Genomic DNA, 24,251 nt, shown 5'->3' with positions numbered 1-24,251 from the left:
AATGAAGCCCTCACAGGGGAATGTGGGAGAAAGAGGGAGGCTTCCTGGACGTCTGGGAGCAGCCAGGAGGAGGGTGGATGGAGGCCCCCGTCCTGCCTAGTGGCTCAGCAGTTTGAAGTACAGTAGCCACTAGCCCCATGGGGCTATTTAAATTAAAATTTAGTAAAATTAAAATCCAGCTCCCCAGTTGTGTGAGTCACATGGCAAGTGTTTAAAAGCCACACGGGACTCGTGGCTACCATGTTGGACAGCACAGACGCAGAACATGTCCATCATGGCTGCACTGCTCCGGAGCTGGGGCTGCTGTGCTACCGCTAAGCTTGGGCCAGTTACTGGTCCTCTCTGTGCCTTGGTGTCCTCTCTAAATGGGGATAACGACAGTCATTGAGAAGATTAAACGAGTTCGATGCATGTAAAGTACTTGCAACAGCACCTGGAAAGGGCCTGCGAGTCTGCCAGCAGAGAAAGGCACAGCCCATGCCAAGTCGTTAAAAATAAGATACGGTTTACTTTTTGGAAGGGTGTGTAACGTCCAAATATACAGAGAAAAGCCACCCACAGTGCCGTCTCCCAGCTACCACATCACCCTGCCATGGGCAGCCCGCGCCTGCCTCATTTGCTAGGCTGGCATCATCACCTCCCATCTGCAGACGAGGAAAAGGACCTGCTCAAGGCCAGTGAGGAAAACCCTGTTCTCTGGACCCAGGCCCAGAGCTCACCTCCACTGCCCCAGGTACGACCCAGGACTCCCCAGTTCCTTAATATGCCCCAGGGCACCACTTCTTCGATGATGTATGACACTCCTTGTCTAGCCACACCATCCGGAAGTCCTTTCCCATGTCTGACCTCAGTCTCACTAGCTGCAGAGTGACCCTTACATCTTAGGCTTCCCCCGTGGAGATGCCACAGGGGCTGAGGTGGGGCGGTAGCGAGAAGGAGAGACGGCTTTTGTATGATCCATTTCAGAAACCACCCTCATTCAGGAAGTCAGTTCATCCTGATGTCTAACTGCACTCCCACCTACCACGGGAAAGCCTGTTTCTTCTTGCCTGTCCTTGGAAGACATGGGGCCTTTACTCCAGGGCTTCCTTACCCATCCGGCAGGGACAGGGATTAAAGCCTGGCCGTTCCTGACTTGTCTTTTGGCAGGGGGTCCCCATGGTTACACAGGGTGGGCTCACTGCCAGCCCAGGCAAGAAGGCACAGCCTAACCCTATCTATCCAGGGAGGGGAGGCCTTTGGCCAACCCTGTAAGGGCTATGCTGCCCATTGCACAGCAGGGGAAACTGAGTCCCAGGGCAAAAAAAAAGGGCTTTCCCCAGGGCACACAGCCAGGACTGAGGTCTCATGCTCACTGCAATCCTCTCTCCGGTCTGTCCAGGTCTTTGGGAAGGCACTAGAGGTTTGTAGCATCCCAGAGCCCAAGTCACAGGTGGAAGAAAAGCAGGTAGAAGAAACTGCCCTTTATGACTCCAAAGTAAGAAGCTATATCCTTCTTGTCTCCTGAAGGTCCAATACGGAGTCTGGGAGAGAAGCCAAAAAGAACTTGCTGTCAGTAGGAAGTGAGGCGCACCGTGGAATTCACTTTTCTGAGGGTATTTGACCAACAGATAAGCAAGCGAGTCTTCCTAGTACAGTGGTGCAGGTTGTCTACTGTGCAAGGGGGCAAAAGGGGAATGAAATTTCTCTGATTCAAACCAACATGCTCCAGAGGCTTGTGGGGAGCGGCTGCTGTAGACTAGCCATCCTCATGTTGGGCTCCACCTGGGTCTGGCCCGGGAGAGAAGCAACTGTCCCCATCCTTGTCTGCTCTGTGTCTTGCCCTCCTGCCCACCCTGACTGCTCCTGTGATTGAAATCTCCCTGCTGGTCTCGGAGCTGACCTTCCCGCCTTTAATTCAATCAGGAATCACAAGCCCTTTTAATTTAGGAAATAAAAGACCAGCTGCTGAGCTGGCTGCCCCTGATTGACGGGGCTGCCAGCATGGCCAGGCTGGCCTGGGGAGGGGGCACAGACCCGTGACCTCAGCCAGCCTCTCTAGGGTAAGGACGCTTCCCTGAGGCCTGGGGAACAAAGAAGAACCACCCCCCTCTCGACCCCCAGTAGAGGAGGGGCCAAGGCCACATGGTGGGGGGTGGCTGCCGACTGGCCCAGAGAAGCTGTGGAATGTCAGGCTCTCACTGCAGCCTGGGGGACTTGGGGCAGATGTGAGGGAGGACTTCCCAACCCACTCATGCCTCCCTTAGTCATTCCATGACTCTGGTTCAATGTTCCAAAGCGCCCTGACCACACATCTTACTTTTGCGAGGGGGCAGAAGAGGTGTCAGAGGAATCAATGCTAGCTTTCCTGGACTTCAGTTTCTCATTTATATTTGAGGATAATCATGCGACCCAGCCACAGGGCTCTTCTGAGGATTAAATGAGTTAATGAAAGCTCACTGGTACATAATAACCTCTCATTAAATTATATCTAATAATATTCTTAATAATATTACTCTGTTAGAGGAACACAGCGTTCCCACCTCTACTTGGAAGTGGCAGAGACTTGGGGGAGAGTGTCCAGGGCCCTGAACCCTGTTGCTCCCTTTGCTTCCCATGAGGTAGCCCAGGGCAGACCTGCCCAGGGCCTAGCCTCCTTCCCCAGGGAGGCAGGATGGGGCAGTAGAAAGCTGCTGGCTTAGGATTCTACCTGAGTACACTTTGGCTAAGTGACCTTGGGCAAGTCACCCCACTGCTCTGAGCCTCAGTTTCCTCCTTTATTTATTTATTTAGTGGCTTAAAACAGTATTTTTATCTCTCATGGTTGTTGGGATTCAATGGGTCAGTTTCCTCCTTTTCAAAGTGAGCTAGGAGCGCCTACTGGCAGGATTGTTTTGATGCAGTGTGAAGTGCCCAGGCTAGAGCCTGACCTGTAGAAGGTGCTCAGACATGGTACCTGCCTCTCCAAGCCCTAATCAAGAGCCCAGCATGGCCTGGCCAAGTGGGAAGCCCTAGTTCCCTGTGGTCTGAAGCTCAGCTCTGAGCAGCCACTGCCCTGGTTCTGTCCAACCACGTTGCATGAATGTCCTGTGGCCTGATTCCCCCAGGGTCCTGCCTGTGGCCAGGGCCTGCCTGGATGCTCCCACTGTGGCCAGCCTCACCTTCTTCCTGGGTTGCTCCTGTGGAAGGAACCACCTAGGGCTGACCCAGATGGTCTGCTGCTCCCCGCACATGTGCAGCACGGTGCCTGGCACAGAAAAGATGTTCAAGGAGGCCTCACCCCAGGAGGCCTGACCCCCACTCCTGGCCCAGATGTACTATCAAAACACATACTATCATATCGTTCTTTGGTCTCTCAATAAGCAGTTCCCCACAGCTCCTGTGTAAAATAGATTTGGAGCTGAAGGTGACAGTCACAGTGGCCACCCACGGAGCTCCAAGCTTACTCCGCGCTAGACTTGGGGCTGAGCGACTGACCCGCCCACTGTCCTGTGAGGTAGAGATTGCACTGCACAGCTGAGGAGACGGAAACTCAAAGAGACTGAGTCACTTCTCCAACCTAAGCCAGCTATCAAGCAGTGCGGCTGGGATCTAAACCCAAGCTCTTGTTTGGATAACTCATAGAAATTTCTTCTGTCTATGTTGCCTCTGATCGCACAGCAACCCTGGGGGTATGCCAAGCACGTGATTACCATTATTATTATCCTGTTTTACAGAGGAGGAAACGGAGGCTCCAGGTCCCACAGTGGGTCAAAGATGGGACAAGGGACTTAGATTCTAACCCAGTGCTCGGGCCCTGGCAAGCATAGCCTCCCCACTGGATTTAGAAGGAGTCCCTTACTCCCTAAATTCAAGGCTCCAACTGGATCATTCATTCATTCATTCATCCATCTGGCAGATATTTTTCAGGCTCCTTCCTGAAGCTTACCGTCTTTGTGAGTAAGAAAGACTTGAGACAATCACGTCTACAAACATGATAAAAACAGCGATGATAAGCATTGTTCCTGGGGGTGGGGTGAGAGATTAGGGAAGGTCTTGGGGGGGGGGAACACCTGAGATCTGAAGATTAGGCATTTGGCCTGGGAAGTGGGTGTGGAGGCTGGGAATTGCAGCCTAGGCAGAGGGGACAACATGTGCAAAGGCCCTGAGGCAGGAATGAACAATACAAATAAGGCTGGGAAGTACTCAGAGCAAGAACCTGGTGGGCTTGTCTTCATCCTAAAAGGAGGGACTCCAGGTTAGTGGAGAGGAGATTGGAGGGGGTTGAGTCATGGTGGGGACCCCAGTCAGGAGGCAACCTTAGTGGTCCAGGCACAGGGCTGCAGTGGAGCAGGAGGGGAGGACGAAGAAGGTGGGGCAGCCTAGCTCTACCCACAGCTCCTTCAGGGCTCCTCCAGCCCTATCCCAGGGGCTTACTTTAATGGTTAATGCTTAGGATACCCTGACCTTCAGGCAGTGATGTGCTGGTAATTGTTTAAGGACCGCTCTCTGGGGAAAAGTCTTTATTTGTAGCCTTTGCCAATAACCACGGTGTAAATACTTCCACCATTGTTGATTTCAGTCTCCCAACCTGAAGTCAATGAATAAGAAATGGGGAAGAGATGTTTATAATTGCCCAAGCTTGAGAAAGTTGGCTTCAGCATACTACTGCCCTCAGGTCTCAGAAAGGCAGTGGTTCTAATGAAATATTATTTATATGTGTCTCACCCCTCTGTGTAATTCCTGTGTATATGTAAGGGGGAGAAGGTGAAGGCTGGGTGGACGGGATGTGTAGGAAGGAGGGTGGGTAAGGAATTAGTAGTAATGCCACTCTCCACCCCCAGTCTTCCCAATGACTAAGAGATTGGTACTATTATTATCCCCACTTCCTAGATGAAGAAACAGAGGCACAGAGAAGTCAAACAACTTATCCAAGTTCTCACAGCAATAAAGGGCAGAACTAGGGACTCAGTTCAGGTCCTCCTGAATCTCTGCCCTGTCCCACCTGTGAGCCACCCAAAAGGGAGGGAGATGAGGGAGAGTTGGGAGGGGACAGTGAATGGAGGATGGGTTAGCTGGGAGGCAGGAGAAAGCTGTCAGAAGAGATGGTTGGGGTGGGGGGGGTCATCTGAAATTCTCTGGCTGAAGCCTTAATTCTGAAGGGGGTGACCTCTAGAAGTCAACTTGGGGTGAAAGTGATTTTTAGAGGGCGGTTATGAGCTTACTCTGTGAATGCTCCCTGGAGAGGGCAGGAAGTTGGGGTGGGCAGAGGTCACGCTCCTGGAAACCCACACTTTCCCCATCTTCTGCAACCTCTGCAGGGTGGGGGCTCCAGGCCAGAGCCCATGCAGCTGCAACTCTCTCCAGGTTTGCAAGGAAGGTGTCTCGGCGGACCCCGACGGCTCAGCAGGGACCTGGGAGCAGTCAGGTCAGTCCCAGCAGCCCGGGAACAGCTCCTGTCTGGGTTCAATGAACTGGGAGCTGGCAACATCCTCTCGGGCCAGCGTGGATTGGACGGGGTGTAAGGCTCTGGAATGGGGCTCGGGCCCAGGGCTGGGGCAGAGGCTGAGGGACACTGATCTGACCTTCAGGTCTTCAGGACACTGCCCACGGGCCGTCTGCATTCTCCGTTCTGCAGAGGCTGGGGGCAGACTGGCAGGTCTAAGCCCCCATCCCCACATGCATACCCTGATCCTGTGTGCACCACCCTGAAGGTCCCCTCACTCTCTCTCTCTTCCCTGCATTGCTCAGAATTGCCATTGCACCTTTGACATTTCCTTTTCAAAGTTCTTTCCAGCCATGAGAGTCCTGCCAGTGTTCAGAAGTTAGCGTCCTTTCTCTGGGCCTCCGTTTCCCCATCCTCACAATAGAGATAAGTTCTCACGAGACTCCAGAGTCTATGAGGCAGTCTGCATATTGTGTGTGTCTAGGATTGGGGAGCATAATCCTTCAGATGTACTGGCTTGGTGCTAAGCACACAGTAGTCGCTTTATGGATTGGTTTGGCTAGCCTGCCTTGCCCAGGAGTTGGGAATGAGAAAGACTCCTAAGGTGCAATGGGCCTGCATCCAGTGGTCACCCCAGGGATGGGTTGGGAGTGGCCCCTCCCCACTGTCTCTTCCCAGAAGCTCCTGGATATTCCCACTTAATTATTAATTAATTCTTATTATTCTCATCATCCCCATTTTGTGAACAGACAGACAGAACCCCAGAGAGCTTACATTGCTTCCCCAACGTTATTCAGCTCATAGGTGGCAGAGCTGAGGCCTGAACCCAGGCAGCCCGGCTCCAGGGCCCATCTCTCTAACCATTGGACCACACAGCCTTTCTTGTAGTTTAGTGGTCTCCAAAGTGGAAAGAGGTCAGGAAGGAATTACTAGAAATTGTTACATTCATTTTATCTCATCCTTTAAAATTTCTATTGTGAATGTATATTTTACATGCAGTACATATATATCATTTATTATTTTAAAAAAATTTTATTTTTGCCTGCGTTGGCTTCGTTGCTGTGCGCTGGCTTTCTCTAGTTGCAGAGAGCGGGAGCTGCTCTTCGTTGCCATATGCAGGCTTCTTGTTGTGGCGGCTTCTCTTGCTGTGGAGCATGGGCTCTAGGCACGTGGGTTTCGGTAGTTGTGGAGTGTGGGCTCAGTAGTTGTGGCTCACGGGCTCTAGAGCGCAGGCTCAGTAGTTGTGGCGCACGGGCTTAGTTGCTCTGTGGCATGTGGATCTTTCCGGACCAGGGCACCAGGGCTTGAACCCTCATCCCCTGCATTGGCAGACGGATTCTTAACCACTACACCACCAAGGAAACCCCATATACTTTGTTTTAAAAGAGCTTTATTGAGTGTGATTTACATACCATAAATTTACCCATTCTAACAGTGCAATTCTTTGTGCAACCATCACCACAATCCAATTTTAGCATATTTCCATCCCCACCCAGAGATTTCTCCTGCTGATTTGCCATCAATCCCCTGGCCACTGTTAGTCTACTTTCTGTCTTTATAGATTTGTCTTTCCTGGATATTTCATATAAATGGAATCATACAATGTGTGTTATTTTGTGTCTGGTTCCTTTAACAGCATAATGTTTTTGAGATTCATTCATGTTTTAATATGTATCAGTATTTCATTCCTTTTTATGGCTGAATAGTAGTCTGTTGTGTGGATAGACCGTATTTTATTGATCCATCTACCAGTTGATGGTTATTTGAGTCATCTCCACTATTTGGCTGTTATGAATAATGCTGCTATGAACATTTGTGGTTTTTGTGTGAACATAAGTTTTCATTTCTCTTGGGTATATACCTAAGAGTGGAATTGCTGCATCTATGGTAAATTTATGTTAAACTTTCTAAGAAGCTGCCAAAATGTTTTCCAAAGTGGCTGCACCATTTTACATTCGCACTAGCAATGTAAGAGGGTTCCCATTTCTCCAGATCCTCACCAACACTTGTTATTATCTGTCTTTTTGATTATAGCCATCCTAGTGGGTCTGAGGTGGTATCTCATTGTTGTTTTAACTTGCATTTCTCTAATGACTAATGATGTTAATTATCTAAGTTGTCTAATTTTTTGGCGTAAAGTTATTCATAGTATTCCCTTATCACCCTTTTAATTTCTGTGGGGTTGGTAGTGATATTCCCTCTTTGGTTTTTATTTTGGTAATTTGTATTTTTTTCATTTTTTTTCTTTTTCTTGGTCAATCTAAAGTTTTCTCAGTTTTGCTAATCTTAAATTTTAGTTTCATTGTTTTTTTCTTATTGTTTTCTATTTCACTGATTTCTAATCTTTATTATTTCATTACTTGTGATTGCTTTGGGTTTAGTTTACTCTTCTTTTCCTAATTTCTTACAGTGGAAGTTTAGGTTATTGATTTAGCATCTTCTTTTTCTAGTATAAGTTTTTCAAGCTATAAATTTTATTTCTAAGTACCACTTTAGCTGCATTCTATAAATTTTCGTGTTATGTGTGGTCATTCAGTTCAAAATATCAATACTTTAGAATTTGCCTTGTGATTTCTTTTTTTTTTTTTTTTGCGGTACGCGGACCTCTCACTGTTGTGGCCTCTCCCGTTGCGGAGCACAGGCTCCGGACGCACAGGCTCAGCGGCCATGGCTCAAGGGCCCAGCTGCTCCGCGGCATGTGGGATCTTCCCGGACCGGGGCACGAACCCGTGTCCCCTGCATCGGCAGGCGGACTCTCAACCACTGCACCACCAGGGAAGCCCTGATTTCTTTTTTGACCCATGAGTTATTTAGAAACGTGTTGTTTAATCTCCAAATAGTTGGTGATTTCCCAAATTTTCTTCTGCTGTTGATTTCTAATTTAATTTGTTGTGGTCAGAGAACATACTTTGTATGATTTTAATCCTTTTCAATTTATTGAGACTTCTTTTATGGTCTAGCATATTATCTATCTTGGTGAATATTCCTGGTACACTTGAAAAGAATGTGTATTCCTGCTGTTGCTGGGTGGAGTGTTCTAATACATGGCAGATTAAGTTGTTTGATAGTGTTGTTCAAGTCTTGTATAACCTTGCTGATTTTCTGTCTAGTTGTTCCATACATTATTGAAAGGGGGCTATTGAAATCTCCAGCTACTATTGTTTTTCCTTTTTTTTTCCCTGTATGGACTGCATGTTCCTGAAATTTTTCCCCTAGTTCTTTGGAAGGCATACATTAAAAAAATTTTTTTTTAATTTTTCTTTCGGTTTTTATTTATCCATTTAGCCACTTAAAATTTTTTTTAATTTTAAAATTTTCTTATTGAAGTATAGTTGATGTACAATATTATATAAGTTATGGTGTACAACATAGTGATTCACAATTTTTAAAGGTTATACTCCATTTATAATTATTGTAAAATATTGGCTATATTCCCCGTGTTGTACAACATATCCTTTAGCTTATTTTATACATTATAGTTTGTACCTCTTAAGCCCCAACCCTATTTTACCCCTCCGCCCTTCCCTCTCCCCACTGGTAACCACTAGTTTGTTCGCTATATCTGTGAATCTGTTTCTTTTTTTGTTATATTCACTAGTTTGTTTTATTTTTTTAGATTTCACCTATAAGTGATATCATATAGTATTTGTCTTTCTCTGTCTGACTTACTTCACTTAGCATAATACCCTCCAAGTCCATCCATGTTGTTGCAAATGGCAAAATTTCATTCTTTTTTATGGCTGAGTAGTATTCCATTGTATATATACATGCAACATCTTTTTTATCCATTCATCTATTGATGAACACTTAGGTGGCTTCCATATCTTGGCAATTGTAAATAATGCTGCTATGAACATTGGGGTGCATGTATCTTTTTGAATTAGTGTTTTCATTTTTTTCGGATATATGCCCAGGAGTGGAATTGCTGGGTCACATGGTAGTTCTACTTTTAGTTTTTTGAGAAACCTCCATACTGTTTTCCACAATGGCTACAGAAATTTACATTCCCACCAACAGTGCACGAGGGTTCCCTTTGCGCCACATCCCCTCCAACATTTCTTATTTGTGTTCTGTTTGGTGACAGCCATTCAGACAGGTGTGAGGTGATATCTCATTATGGTTTTAATTTGCATTTCTCTGATGATTAATGATGTTGAGCATCTTTTCACGTGCCTGCTGGCCATCTGAATGTCCTCTTTAGACAAATGTCTATTCACGTCTTCTGCCCAGTTTTTAATTGGGTTGTTCGTCTTTTTGTTGTCGAGTTATATGAGCTGTTTATATATTTTGTATATTAACCCCTTATCAGTCATACCATTTGCAAATGTTTTCAGTAGGTTGTCTTTCTAGCTACTATTGTGGAATTCTCTATTTCTCCCTTCAGTTCTGTCAGGCTTTGTTTCATGTATTTTGAGACTCTGTTGTTAGGTCATATCATTTTGATGAATTGACCTTTTTATCATTATAAAATATCTCTGTCTTTAGTATATTTCTTGGTCTTAAAGTCTATTTTATCTAATATTGGTATAGACAATTTACCTCACTTGTGGTTACTGTTTGCATGGTGTATATTTTTTCATTCTTTTGCTTTCAACCTATTTGTGTCTAAGCATCTAAAATGTCTCTTGTAGGGAGTGTATAATAGAATCTTGTTTTTTTAATCTGGTTTGATAATGTTTAAGTCATTCACATTTAGTCTGAATGTTTAAGTTACTTATATTTAGAGTAATTATTGATATGGTTGGATTTCTCTCTGCAATTTTATTTTTTTCTATATGCTTCATGTCTTCTTTTTTTTTTTTTGTGCTTCTGTTCTTCCTTTACTGTCTTCTTTTGTGTTAAATAAATACTTTTCTAATGTACATTTTAATTCCTTTGTGGTTTCTTTATTATATTTTTGAGTTACAAGTCTCAGTTTGTTCTAGAGATTATAATATGTAATTTATCACAGTATACTTCAGATTAATACTAACTCAATTCTAATAAATTATCAAAACTTTGCTCCAATATAGCTCAATTCCCTCCCTTATCCTTTGTGCTATTATTGTCACATATATTACATCCATATATGTTATAAATCCAATAATAGTGTTATAATTATTGCTTTATATGTCTTTTTAAAAATTTAAGAGAAGAAAGGAGAAAAAAATGTATTTATAGAATTCTTTATATTAAACCACCTATTTATCATTTCTGGTTCTTTTCATTTTCTTCTGTGGATTCAAGTTACTGTCTGGTGTCCTTTCCTTTCTCCAATATAACTCTATTCCCTCTTTATGTTATAAACCTGACAGTTGTTTTTTAACTCAGTTAAGAGAATAAAAGAGAAAAATATGTTTGTAGTGTCTTTGTATTTACCTATATAATTGCCTTTTGCTCTTTATTTCTTCATGTGGATTCGATTTACTGTCTAGTGTCGTTTCCTTTTACCCTGAAGGACTTCCTTTAGTATTTTTTATAAGGCAGGCCTGTTAGCAACAAATTCTCACTCTTCGCTTGTCCGGGAGTGTCTTTATTTCACCTTCATTGTTGAAGGATACTTTTATTGGACAAAGACTTCTTGATTGACAGGATATTTTTTCTTTCAGCACTTTGAATATGTCATCTCATTCCTTCTGGCCTCCATTGTTTCTGATACAAAATTAGCTGTTAATTTTATTGTGGCTCCCTTGTATGTCGCAACAATTTCTCTCTTGCTGCTTTCAAGATTTTCGCTGTCTTTGAACAGTTTTACTATGATGTCTACTTGGACTTTGGATGTGTAAATTCATGTTTTTCATCAAATTTTTGGACTATTATTTCTTCAAATATGTTTTTATGCCTAATTCCCTCCTCTTCTGGAACTCCCATTAAGTGTATATTGTGTGTTCAACGATGTTCCACAGGTGTCTAAGGCTCTGTTCATTTTTCTTCATTCTTTTCTTCTTTCTGTTCTTTAGACTGAATAATCTCAATTGCTGTATCTTCAAGTTTGCTGATTCTTTATTCTTCCAGCTCAAAGATGCTATTGAACCTCTCTAGTGGATTTTTAATTTCAGTTATTTCACTTTTCAATTCCAGAATTTCCATTAGATTCTCTCTCTCTCTCTCTGTGTATCTATGATATATATATCATATATATAATACATATATATGCATATAATTTCTGTCTATTGATATCCTCTATTTGATAAGTCTTTCCTTTAATTCTTTGTACATGGTTTCCTTTAGTTCTCTGAACACATTTGTGATAACTGCTTTAAAGTCTTTGGCTGATAAGTGCAACAGGTGGACCACCACAGAGACAGTTCCTATTAACTGCTTTTCTCCCTCTGAATGGATCACATTTTCCTGTTTCTTTGCATGTCTTGTAATTTTTTGTTGAAAACTGGACATTTTAGACAATACATTGTAGCAACTCTGAATTCTGACTCCCCATGACCATGATCAGGGTTATTGTTGTTGAGTTCAGTGTTTCTTGTTTGTTTGTTTAGTGACTTGCCGAGACTAATTCTATGGAATCTGTCTTCCTCACAGTGTGAGGCTGCTGGTGCCTCTGCTCAGTTTATTTTTAAAATTCTTTTTATTTTTAAGCCTGGCTTCCTAGAAATTGCCCCAGGTCAGCATAACTTAGTGTTCTGCCAATGACTGGTCAGAAATTGTGCTGAAATACCTTGATCCAGTTAGGCTTCTGTCCTCTGCCAATGCATCTGTGTGTGGGTTGGGGAGCATATTGCAGATTTTGGCAGTTTACAAGTCTGCCCCAGTTGTTAATCCCTGTGTGCTGAGCCAGGGATGAGTTGGTAGCTGAGGCCTTCTCCAGTGTCCTCTTAGTGTGCACACAGCCTTCCACATCCCCAGAGATATATGGGAGCTTATCTAGACTCACTATGGCTTTCTTATTCCTGGATATCCCTGCTAAATGTTTTGCTGTTCTGCTAATTTCTTACTTGCTGCAACTAGTATTATACCTCAGGCTAGCTGCGATGTTGGCCTTAAGGGACGTAATTTTAAAGAAATATACCTATACTGAGTGAGTGCTTCCATTTCCCGATACGGGTGCACGATGAAACAAGTTTGGCAACGACTGGTCTGCTTTTGTGCATCTCTAACTGCTCTGCCCTAGCTGAGGGCTCTGTCTGGATGCTGAGTGCTGGCACTGGCATCCCTTAGGTGGGGTCTGGGGAGCATTTGAGAAGAGCTGCTGCAGCAACAGAATTCTCCAGAAGGCATCTCAGGGGCAAGCGGTGGTCATCCAAGGTGGATGAACTTGACTCCTTAGGACTGTCGGCCCTGCCCATCCTGGCTGGGGTTTTGCTCCCACAGGGATGCAGTCCTGGCTCCTCTGTCAGCAGGCCTGGGGTGGGGGAGCCAGTTTCCCTCTACACTGGCTTCCAGTCACCGGAAGCCTGCCAGACACTCAGGAGGAAAATCTAGCGGAGCCAAGAGAACGCTCAATTCCCTTAGGGCAGAGCTGCCAGCAAGGGGGGTTACCCGGGAGGCGGCTGTCTCCTGCCCAAGAAGCCCAGGCTGGAGAGGGCTGGGACCTGTGGCCTCCTTGGTCCCCTGGGTACTCACTTGAAGACAAGGAGTCAGAGAGCAGCCCCTCCCCCGGGTACTGCCCCTGTCCTTGGGGTGAGCACGTAGAGAGGCCTGTGCCCATGAGCTGAAGGTCGGTGTGCTCGGCCGGCACCGTGGGTAGGAGGGGTGGAGGGCAGAGGGGAGAGCTGGGCTGACAGTCACGTAGGTTGATGTCATTGGTCACTCCACCTCCCTGAGGTATCGCTTTCCTCATGGCCAAGCCTGCAACTGAGTTCAGGGGGGCCAGTCACGTCCCATCCCTGGCAAGCTCTTAGGCCACTCACTGTACCGCCTCTGGGGCTGCTGAGGTCAGGGTGGCACCTGCCAGCACTGCCTAGACTCAGCTCAGCTCCCAAGGTGGAGAAGGGGAAGCTAGGGGGTAGGGAGTGTGGCAGGGACAGGTGCCTGGGGTCTGGGAGTGGGCAGACTGCTGAGACGGTGTCCCAGGGTATGGGGTGGGTGGGGGTGGGTGGGAGGGGGACGCTAAGGTGGGTTTATATCACAGGGGAGCATCACCACAATTCAGGAGGTCTCAGTCTGAAGTGGGGGGAGGCAGGCAGCCCCTGCCCACAGGTAGCTCCCAGTCTGAGGGAAACAACAGAGCCCTTGCCCTTAAGGAGTTTCAAGTCTGATGGGAGAGACGGTCCCTGTTCTCAGAGAGCCCTTGACTGATGGAGGAGACACAGCCCCTGCCTACAGAGATAGTGGCTGTGTCTGAGCTGAGCATGGTGGTGGCTGGGATTAGAACCCCCTGCCCTGTTCTCTCCTCCAGTGTAAGCCTCCCAGGTCATCCAGAACAGATTCTTAGGAGGATCGCTTGCCCAGATGCAGGGAGAACCCGGCAGGTGCCCTGCATGTGACTGTCCACATGGGACAGGGAGGGGCTGCCAGAGCGTAAGTGCAGACAGACAGCAGCGTCCCCGTGTCTGAGTGCATCCTTGGGTCTGGGTCCAGCAGAGGGAGCTGGCAGCCAGCGGGAGCCGAGCAAGCCGGCCCTGACCCCAGAGATGGCCTTGAGGCGCTCCTGCTGCCCACCCAGGGTGGGCGATTCACCCCATGGCTGGAGCTGGAGTGTCAGCAGCATACGTGGGGACCCAGGCCTCCTCAGCCCACCCCAATACCCAGGGCTGCCCCACAGAGACCCCCCCCTGCAGAATCCCCAATTCCACACTTCCAGCTGAGCCTATGAAGTCTCTCCCACGGTCCCTGGGATAGGAGGGAGTGCGAGGGGTCAGAGCCCTGGGTGGGAGTTCTGCTCCCTCTCTTACTAGTTCTGTGACTCTGGGCAAGTTATATAATCTCTCTGGGCCTCAGTTTCTTCATCTGTAAAATGGGCTGCTGTGGAAGGAAAGTGCATAGGATGTGCCTGGCACATAGTAGGTGCCAGTTAGGCAACTTCCCTTCTCCTCACTCCATTCTTCTCTGCTTCATGCAGGGGGCCTCTCCCTGACCTGAGGCTGAAAGGCTCGGGGGAAAGCCAGCTAAGGTCAGGGGGCACTACCAGGGCAGGCTTCTTTTGGAGATGAGATTTGAGTTGATGCTTCCTCTCAACCCGTAACACAGACACGTCAAACTGCAGCCAGAATGAAGTGACACTGACGGGAGAAGGGGCACGACCCCATTGGCTCTTCACTTAGCACCCTGCCTAGCAACCCTCCCATTCATGTGCTCCTGGCTGCAGGTCAGTAGGACTTATTGGGCTCTTGTGACCCCGCCATCAGTGCTGAGGTCTCCTTGGAGTATGTAGCTCTCTGGGTGTTCCCCCTCTTTCCTGCTCAGCATATTTATTGAGCACTTATTTTGTGCACTTCTAGTCACTAGGGAGACAGCAGTGAGCAAAACTGACAGGGGTCCTTGACCTCATGGAGCTCACATTCTAGAGGGGAGGGTGAAAACATCAAAATAAGTATATTAGAGGGTGGTAAGTCCTCTGGAGAAAAATAAAGAAGGGATGAGGGATAGGAGTATGGGTGTAAGGGGGTGGTGCACTTGTAACAGAGAAGTCAGGGAAGGCCACACGGAGAAGGTAACAGTTGAGTAAAGACCTGAAAGAGGGAGCCATGTGCGAAACGAGGGGAAAACATTCCCTGAGAGGGAACAGCATGTGCAAAGGCCCTGGGGTGGTAGCAGAGCTGGCTTATTTGAAGAAGAGCAAAGGGGCTGGTGTGGAATGAGTGAGAGGGGGAGTAGTGGCAGATGAGTTCAGAGAGGTAGGAGGGACCAGATCCTGTGGGGCTGGTAAGCCACTGTCAGGATGCAGGAAAGAGACAGGGGTCACTTTCTTTTCCCCGATGGGCGGTGAGACAGTAAGGAAATGTCACCTGCTTTGATAAAAGTGAGCCACAGAACTTCTAAGACTGGCGCTGGAAATACCCTCCTGACTGAGAAGGGCAGCTTGGTCCATGAGACTCCGACTTCTTGGGGCTCTCTCACAGGATTCTGGTGCCGTCCCACGTTGATCTTGGGGAGAGAGGTGGGGCTGCTCAAGGAAGCGTCGAGAGCAACCTGAGGGCAGGAGTTTCCTGTTAATCCTGCATCCTTAGTACCTGGACTTATAAGAGGTGCTCAACACAGCCCAGTTGAATGAAAGATGGAGGGAGCGAATGAGTGAGGGATGGACACAGGCCCTGGCCCTTCATTCCCCATTGTAGCAGAGACCAGGCTGGAAGTTTTCTCATGTCCCGGGTGACGCACTCAGAGAACCAGGCCTCTGAGACGATGTGGCTGACGAGGCCTCATTCTACTCCTTTTCCACGTGGAGTCTCTTGCGGGGGGTTCTCTGTTGGCTCCTGGGTGGCATTTCTGTGGCTGAACCACATTGCACACCCCACCTCACCCGCTCCCCCATACACACACACCTCAGACATGCAGCACCTTCAGAGGCTGAGCTGTGTGTCAGGATCCCCACCGCCTGAAATCCAGCGTCGGGTCTGAGGTCCGTCTCTTTCCCCCCCGAGCCACATCAGAAGGCGCCACCCGCTGCGGGGAGCTCCCCTGGACCCCGACACAGGGTGGTGGTCTTTCGGACCTTAACAGAATGACCCCAACCTCAGGCAATGGCGGGGAGTGGCCTAGAGCTTGGTAGTAACACTGACGACAATAGCAGCTTCTCACATTCATCAAGCTCTGGCCATGTGCCTGACTCTGTCCTCAACACACCACCCGCATTACCTCACTTAGCTCAGAGTCAAGGGGGCTGGGGCCCCGAGAGGTCAAAGAACTTATCTGGAGGCGTTTTCTGGGTGGGGGTAGAAGGCCTGCAGGGCCCCAGCTCAGAACGGCCCCGCCTACCACTGCCCTGGAGCATCTAAGCAGAGGGGTTCGGTCCATGACCCACGTTCTCCTGGGAGACCCCAGCTGAGGATGTCAAACTCTTGCCCACCCTTCAGAGGAGAGGCTGGGGTCCTGGGGTGGAAGGGAAGTGAGCTAGGAGAGCTGGGCTCGTGAGATGGAACGGTCCCCTGCTGTCCCTTGTCCCTGGCTGAGCTGCGGGGAGAGTGGAGGTGGATTTGGCACTCAGGGCTTGGGTGCCCCCAGGGTGTGTGCTCCTTCTCCCGTCTGCGGGGCTGCCAGCTGCTCACTCGTCACCTCTGGGCCGGCTGGGCCCCGCTGGAGAGAGGTGCTGCCAGCAGGGCCAGGCCCAGCCTCCCCGCCCTGGCTGAACAGAAAACAGATCTGGGGGACCCACAGAGTCTTCCAGAGCTCGTGCCTTCTGCCCTGGCGGAGGAGACTGAGAATGGGACCCTGCTCCAAGCCCTGCTCACTCCAGGCCCCAGCTGCCCTCTCTGGCCAGCGACGCTGCCTCCCTGCCTGCTGGCTCACGGGAGGTGAGAGGATAAGGGGCAGGAAAGCTGCAAAGTGCTCTGTAAATTCACCAGTTCACACAATGTCACCACTGTTCACAGCTGGGTGGCCTTTCCTCTGAACGCAATGCCCAGGAACTATATCTCTCACCTGGGCACAGTGCACCTTGCCCTTGACTGACAACCACCTGTGCACATCTCTCACCCCCAAGCACAGACAAGCCTGGGGGAAATGCACAACCACCTGTGCACATCTCTCACCCCCAAGCACAGTGCCTGGTACAGAGGGAGGTCCCCTCCTACTTCTCTCCCTTCCAGAGAACAGCAGACAGAAGTGGGCAAGGGGTGGGGTGGAGGCGGGGTGGGGTGGGTGTGCTTAGGGAACAATAGGAAGACCCTGGACTGGTGTCCTGGCTCTGCCCAACAGCACCTATGTCCCGTTTGCCTCCCTTTGAGATGTTTGAGACTGGAAGTGATGCCTTTGGGGACACATGCTCAGGCTGCCTCATCAGATAAAGGCTCTATGCATCTCAGAATTCAGAGCTGGCAGGATGGGAGGATGTGCTCCTGATAGATGTCGTGAAACTGGCAGAGAGAAAACCTGCAGAAGAGGCCAGCCCCACAGCCCGAGCTCTTGCAGCTGCCTGATCACAACCCGTCGTGGCAGCCAGTGGCGGCCAAGTCTCTGTGCGTTTCCTCCAGGGCAGGAGCTGGGCTGGATTCCTTTGTATTCCTAGTGCCTAGGGCAGAGTCGGGCCCAAAACATGCCCATAACATGTGATTGTTGAACAAATCTGGCCGAGGTGAGTGGGGTCCTTGCTCATGCGCGCGCCAGCTGGAAATGACAGTGGCTTCTCTTTGTGAGCGCTCGCTCATCAGTGAACCCAAGGAAGTGGGGCCTATGGGTGATGGGCATCCTGGACTCCAGGAAAGGAAGGATTCCATGGCTTTACACTCTGGGAGGCACTGAGAGCCAGGAAATATGCAAGGCTGGGAAGAGGGGCCCCTTCCGAACCATCATGGCCAGGCTTGCGTGGAGGCAGCAGCGGGGCACTGGGGGTGGAGAGGGTGCTGAAACAAACTCCATTTTGAAAGTCCGTGTTCAAAATCTGGTAAAATGAACTCTTGGCCAAATTCCAGTGGATGGCTCATACATTGGCCAAATGCATATATGAGAGTGTGTGTGTGTGTGTGTGTGTGTGTGTGTGTGTGTAGGGGGAAGTGGATGGAGCAAGCTTTATAAAAATTCTATTGAAAAAGACATGGAAGTTTGGTTAACCATAAACTCACTGAGAATTGCTTAAAAAAAAAAAGAAAAAAAGCAACCATAATCTGAGGTTGTATTAATAGGAGCATAGGACCCAGGATAAAGGAGGAGATGTATGTCCTGCTATACTCTGAGCTGGTCAGGCTGTACCCAGAATGTGGGGCCTCTCTGAGGGAGGAGAAGCACTGGTAGCTAGATCAGACCTGAGGGGACAGCTTGGCTAGAGTGGAGGTGGGGTAGATGCTAAAGACAGAGGGTCAATGGAGGGCTGGCATGTAGAAGCAGGAGAGACCTGATTATCATATTTGCTCCAAAGAATAAAACACTTGGATTGATGGTTTGGAAGGTACAAGGAGATGAATTTTGGCCTCGGCAAGACCTTTCTAATCATTAGAACTGAATTATATAATAATAATATAATATATAAATATTGTACTACATAATTTAACAATATAATATAATAAAAGTACTTTCTAATAATTGGTACAGGTTTGAACTCTGCACCACTGGGTGTATTCGAGTAGCCACTGATGACGTCTATCTAGGATGCTGCAGAGGGCATTAGCAGAATCACCAGGACCCATAATTTTGGGCTCATGGCAGCCCTACTGAAGTTCAGTCTAGAAATCTGCTTTACTTATTTATTTTTATCCCAGATGCAGACAATTGAACTAATTATACTATCATCATTGTTCTGTTCAAAGCCCCCTTTAACGTTATTTTTCATTTTATTTTTCTCCTTCACCCCTGATCTCCACTCCCATTTCTCACCATCCCCAGCCCCCTGCCTCCAGACCCTCATTCTATGTGCTTGATATTGGTCTTGAAATATGCATCTTTGTATACTGGGTCGTGTTGTTTTCTGCACTTTTTTTTTTTTTTTTTTTTAGTACGCAGGCCTCTCACCGCTGTGGCCTCGCCCGTTGTGGAGCACAGGCTCCGGACGCACAGGCTCAGCGGCCATGGCTCAAGGGCCCAGCCGCTCCGCGGCATGTGGGATCCACCCGGACCGGGGCACGAACCCGTGTCCCCTGCATCGGCAGGCGGACTCTCCACTACTGCGCCACCAGAGAAGACCTTTCTGCATGTTTTATCATTTATATAAATGGTGTTATGCTATAACTCTCCTCTTTTTCTTACTTTTTTCATTCAGCACTGCTGTGAAGATCTGTGTATCCTGGTACATGCCTCTGGCTTGTTTCTAACCACCATGTGGAAGGGAGCTGCCATATCTTACTTATCCACTCCCCCAGGGATGGACACTTAGGCTGCTTCCAATTCCCCACTACGCTAGATTTTGCTGTCATGAGTACCCTGTACATGTCCTCTTTCCACCCTATATAATCGTTTTTCCAGGCTATTTACCCATTTGTGGGATTCTGGGATGTCAGGTGTGTGCGTACTTAGTTTCACTAAATATTGCCAGATTGCCACTCTCAGGATGGATATATAAGCTTATCCTCCCATCTGCAGGACACAGGAGTCTCATCTCCTCACAGTGGGTATAATCCACCTTTCTACTTTGTGCCATTCAGTTGTGTGTGGAGAGACATATTGTTGTTTGAAGTATGCAGCTCTCTGATGACTAATGAATTGATCCATCTCTTCATATCCTTGGCCATTGTACTTCCTCTTTTGTGGCATGCCTGTTCATATATTTTTGCTCATTTTTTTTTCTATTGGATTTCCTGTCTTTTTCTTGTTGATAAAAGAAGTTCATTGACCATTTTAGATTCTAATCCCTGGCAGGTTTCGAAGTTGTGAATCTCTTTTCCCAGTCTGAGAATCTTCCATTTTAGCTGGTGTTCTAAGGTTCAGCTGGGTTTGGGAAGCCCTGGGGTAGATCATTTCTAATTCTGTCACTGCATGCTTTAAAGATTCTTGGGCTTTCTGAGAAGGTTCCTTGCCACTTGTGGGGGAAACAGAGGCCTCAGGAGGTGTGAGGGCAAAGGGATGTCGTTGTGAGTGTGGATGTGGAGCTGGGGCAACCCCTGTTTCTTGACCGTCTCTAGCAGTGCATTGTGTCATGAAGATGTTCATGTGATGTGGCCCAGACAGGCTTGTGAGGTCCTCCTGGGGGGTGATACACAGCTCATTTGGATAAAACCTAGAATATCTCATTATTCAGACGAGATCTTCAATCTACTGGAATTTTCTCAACAATAGCAACTTAACTTTTTTGCCTCTGTGGAATTTTAAAAATTTGACTGCAAAATTTTCAACACTCCTCCCACTGAGAAGTAGTGGGGGGAGGTCTGTGTTTCCTCCCCTTGAATATGGGCTGTTTTTTGTGCCCAGTAGAATTTAGCAGAGGTGATGCTGTGTGACTTCTGAGGCTAGGTCAGAGAAGGCCCTGAATCTTCTGCCTAGCTCTTTTGGGACACTTACTCCGGAGGAAGCCAACTGCCATGTAAGACATCCAACTACCTTGAGACTGCCATGCTGGAGAAGCCACACATAGGACACTGGTCAACAACACTACCTGGGCTCCCAGCCAATGACCAGTGCCAACTGCTAGCCATGTGAGGGAGCTGTCTTGGATGTCCAGCCCTAGCTGACATCTGACAGCAACTATATGAGAGACCCTGCAGTGAGAACTGCCCAGCCGAGCCCCTCCTGAATTCCTGACCCACGAGATCACGAGACAACAAAATTGTTGTTTATACCACTAAGTTCTGGGGGTAATTTGTTAAACAGCAATAGTAACCACAACAATCTCCTGGAACATAGCTAGCATAGTTACTTTAAATCTTTACTGATAACTCTAATACAAGCAGCTTTTCTAGGTCTGTTTCTATTTATCATTTCTGATGTTTTAAAAATTGTTATCTGACTCCTCATGTGTATAGGTATTTTCAATTATGTGTTAGACATTGTATTTACAGTCTTGTTTGTAAAAATAATCTGAGGTGTAGAATGATGTTACCTTCTTTGGAAAGGATTGACATTTGTGTCTGCCAGGTGCCTGGGGCACTAATAATACAGAATCACCTACTTCAATTTTAAGGACTGAGTGATTAGAAACTGAGTTGTCTTCTTCTGGTTCACCCCTAACTCCTAGGATGTATAGCCCTTTTGGGGTGCCTGCCCAAAGAGAGAGGGTTCACCCCTTGGTAAGCCTGGAGCTCCAATCTATGTCTCTTAGTCTCACAAGGCTGTCAAAAGAGTTGTTTAGCTTCTTGGACTCTCAGCTGACCCCTCCAGAATGGGCAAACACCCAAATGCCACTCTTACTTTTCTAGGTCTCAGCTGTGGTAAAGAAATTTATTGCTGTCTTGTTAGCTCCCTGATGACTTCAAGTAAATTTTAAAACTATTTTGTCTAGCTGCTGTAGCTGTTCTCAGTAGGAGCATTGGTCTAAATCACTTTGTCTACCATTATTAACTCATTTAATTAATTCTTTAAATGTCAAAAACACAAAGAAATATAAAATTATGTTCTTCAAAAGTTCTTGTAAAAATATATATCACATTGTCTCTAACCTTAAACAGATATTGACCATAATCCAGTTTTCCACTGAAGACACAGGGTTCCCATTAAGAATATCCCCTATCATAACTAAAATGTAGTGGTGCCCCTAGGAACTGGGGTACATCATTTTCTTTGTCCCTACCCTGAATTCTGAGTTCTTGGGTCTCCTTTTTATTGTTTGTGTCTTCACTTGATACTTTTTGCTGTCAGTAAAAATATCCCTAATGACATTCTCCCCATTCTAACTTTAAACCTTGACGTTTTCCTGCATGGTGTTCGCCAGGGGTCCGAGCGGAAGGTGGATGCAGTGCTCATCCTTGATCAAGGGGTGATGCATCACTTCAGAGGTGATACTGGAATAGAACTGCAACTTCTCGTCATAGGCGACACAAGGGGGCTTCTTGGCGGCAAACTTCTCCATCACGATCGCTTTGTCCAGTTTCCAGAACGGTCGGTACTGCTTGCATTTCTGCAGGTACTTCATAAGATTGATCAGAATCCTGTGGACGTTTTGGGGGGTCATAACAACCTGCTCAATTATCTGAGGGTTCTGAGAAATATTATTGTAAAAGCTGATTGTAACAAGTCTTCTTCCATTCCCTTCTGAGGTGGGCATTCTATGCAGCTGCCATTCATCCAGCGAACAAAATTCTGGCAAAATAAGAATCGGGGGAGAAAAGACAGCCCTTTGGTATCTATTTTGCTTCCTATGTACATATCATATTCAGTAATAAGTCTTGCTAGTAAGGGATATCACTTTATTATTGATAAGCTGTGCTAGATGGCAGAAAATCACCACAATCCTTTGTTCCTCCCATCAAGAGGTTCTGTCTGTTGACAAAATGGTCTATCGGGGGGACCTATTTTCCTGCCCTGGGCTAGCTTGTGACTTGACTTGACCAACAGATGAGGAAGTGGCATTATACAAGGTCCAAGCCCAGGGCTCGAGTAGCCCAGCCGCTTCTACTCTCATGCTCTTGAAACCTTGCAGCCACCAGATGCGTGAACTTCAGCTAGCCTACGAGATCATGGAGACCCAGGAGAACCAGAGCCCCCCAGCCAACAGCCAGCCAATCATCAGACATGTGCTTGAGCACAGCCAAGTTTGGATGTATAAAACAACATTAGTTTCCAGTGTCCCAGAACAAATCTGTCATCTGATGCCTCCCTGCTATATAGTCAAGAGCCCCTCTTCTTTCAAGCAAACCGTGGGTGGTTATACATAACATCTCTGAACCATAGTCTGGCCACCTGTAGAATGGGAATAACAACAACTACTAATTCTACTGCTCACTGTAATACTAATACCAAAACTGATAGCGAACATTTATTTAGAGCTAATTGCCAAGCACTGTGTTAAGTGCTCTACGCGTTATGCCATTTAATTCTCCCAACCCGCTCTAGAACATGGATTGCATTATCATTTCCACTTACTAGATGAGGTAATCCAATCCTAGTTTAAAACTTTTGCTCACTGTTTTCAGTCATGAAATATGAATCCTGAAGCTGAAATAGTGCGGTCAAGCCAGCTTAAGTCACCTCGTCATAAGTGTTTATTTGCAGAGATTTTTGTTAATGAACTGCATTTACAACACTTTCCAAGTGGATAGGTAAAAATTCTCTTCATTTAAAAAAAAGCATTGATTAAAAAAATAATAATAAATAAAAGAAAACGTTTATGAAGATAAAATAATACAGTCTTCACTAAAAAGGTTCAAACCCATCTGTGGTGGGGGTGGGAATAAACTGGTATGAAATACTATGATTAATATCCACAATGTTTCACAGAGAGTTTTTCCTATTTATTTACCCCTTGGAAATTTTTGTTTTCCTGTTCAAAGACTTGGTAATGTAACATCTAAAAGTTAAGAGCATTTATGGGACAGAGGTTTAATAAATGACCTATTTGCATAGATTAAAAAAAACCGTTAATACATATGTAAATTAGATAACCAGGCATACAAGAATAGTGTGTAAGGTAAGAGCAGATAGGCTCTGATTCAGGTTGGGGAAAAATAGATCAGTAAAGTTTAACTGTCAGACAGCTGTTGAGAGCATCTCCTCAGAAGCCTTTTTATCTCGGCTCTCAGTCTGGATGGTTGAGGTTGTCAGATACGTGGGTTCTGGATAACTGAAGTGACACCGCACTTGCCCTGACTTAGATGCCCCCACTGGAAGCAGGGAGTCAGGGGGCACAAGCAGCGTCCTAAAGCAGCTCAGGGGCTTTGGCCAGCGCTAGGCTGCCTTGTCTTTGTTTCCGAGGCCCCACCCTGTCTCCTGACTAAGGAGACTCAAGAAATCCTGGCAGAGAATGCTGTTCCCAGCTGCCCTGCAGAGATGACCACTTCACGGAGAGCGGAGGGAGGAAGGAGGAGAAAAGCAAAAAGAAAGGTCCTCTTTCAGGCTTAAGATTATGTGGAGTGGCTGCCGCAAGGCCTGCCAAGGGCTGACTCACCAGGCTGGGACGAGGCACTACAGGTGCACTCAGGCCAGCAGGCGATAGGCGCCGGTTGCAAACAGGCCCACGCCCGAGACAGACCACCAGGGACAGGTGGAGACAGCCCCTGCGGGAGCATGGGAGCCGGAAGGGCGTGCTTCCAGGGCCTGGTTCTGAGCGCTCACAACCATGGAGACCCCATAACTTCATGGCCAAGGCATAGGAACGCTGATCCAGGAGTCCAGAGACCTGGGGCACCCTCTAATGTGGGCCTCATCCTCCTAGCTCTAAAGTTCTGGTTCTAACTGC

The 24,251-nt window shown here is 47.2% G+C and overlaps 1 protein-coding gene across 1 annotated transcript in view; it reads right to left on the bottom strand.

Moving 5' to 3' along the window:
- The window catches only part of LINC03040 (long intergenic non-protein coding RNA 3040), a 56,164-nt gene extending 34,136 nt beyond the window's left edge, over positions 1 to 22,028 (bottom strand). The window contains 1 exon segment of the mRNA XM_027126833.1: positions 21,759 to 22,028. Coding sequence (XP_026982634.1) covers positions 21,759 to 22,028 — 270 coding nt within the window.
- Positions 22,029 to 24,251: the final 2,223 nt, after the last annotated feature.

The sequence above is a fragment of the Aethalodelphis obliquidens genome, unplaced genomic scaffold, assembly GCF_003676395.1.
Source record: "Aethalodelphis obliquidens isolate GAN/ISIS:26980383/991018 unplaced genomic scaffold, ASM367639v1 scaffold31, whole genome shotgun sequence".
Classification (NCBI taxonomy): Eukaryota; Metazoa; Chordata; class Mammalia; order Artiodactyla; family Delphinidae; genus Aethalodelphis; species Aethalodelphis obliquidens.
This window is presented reverse-complemented; position numbering and strand designations above follow the sequence as displayed.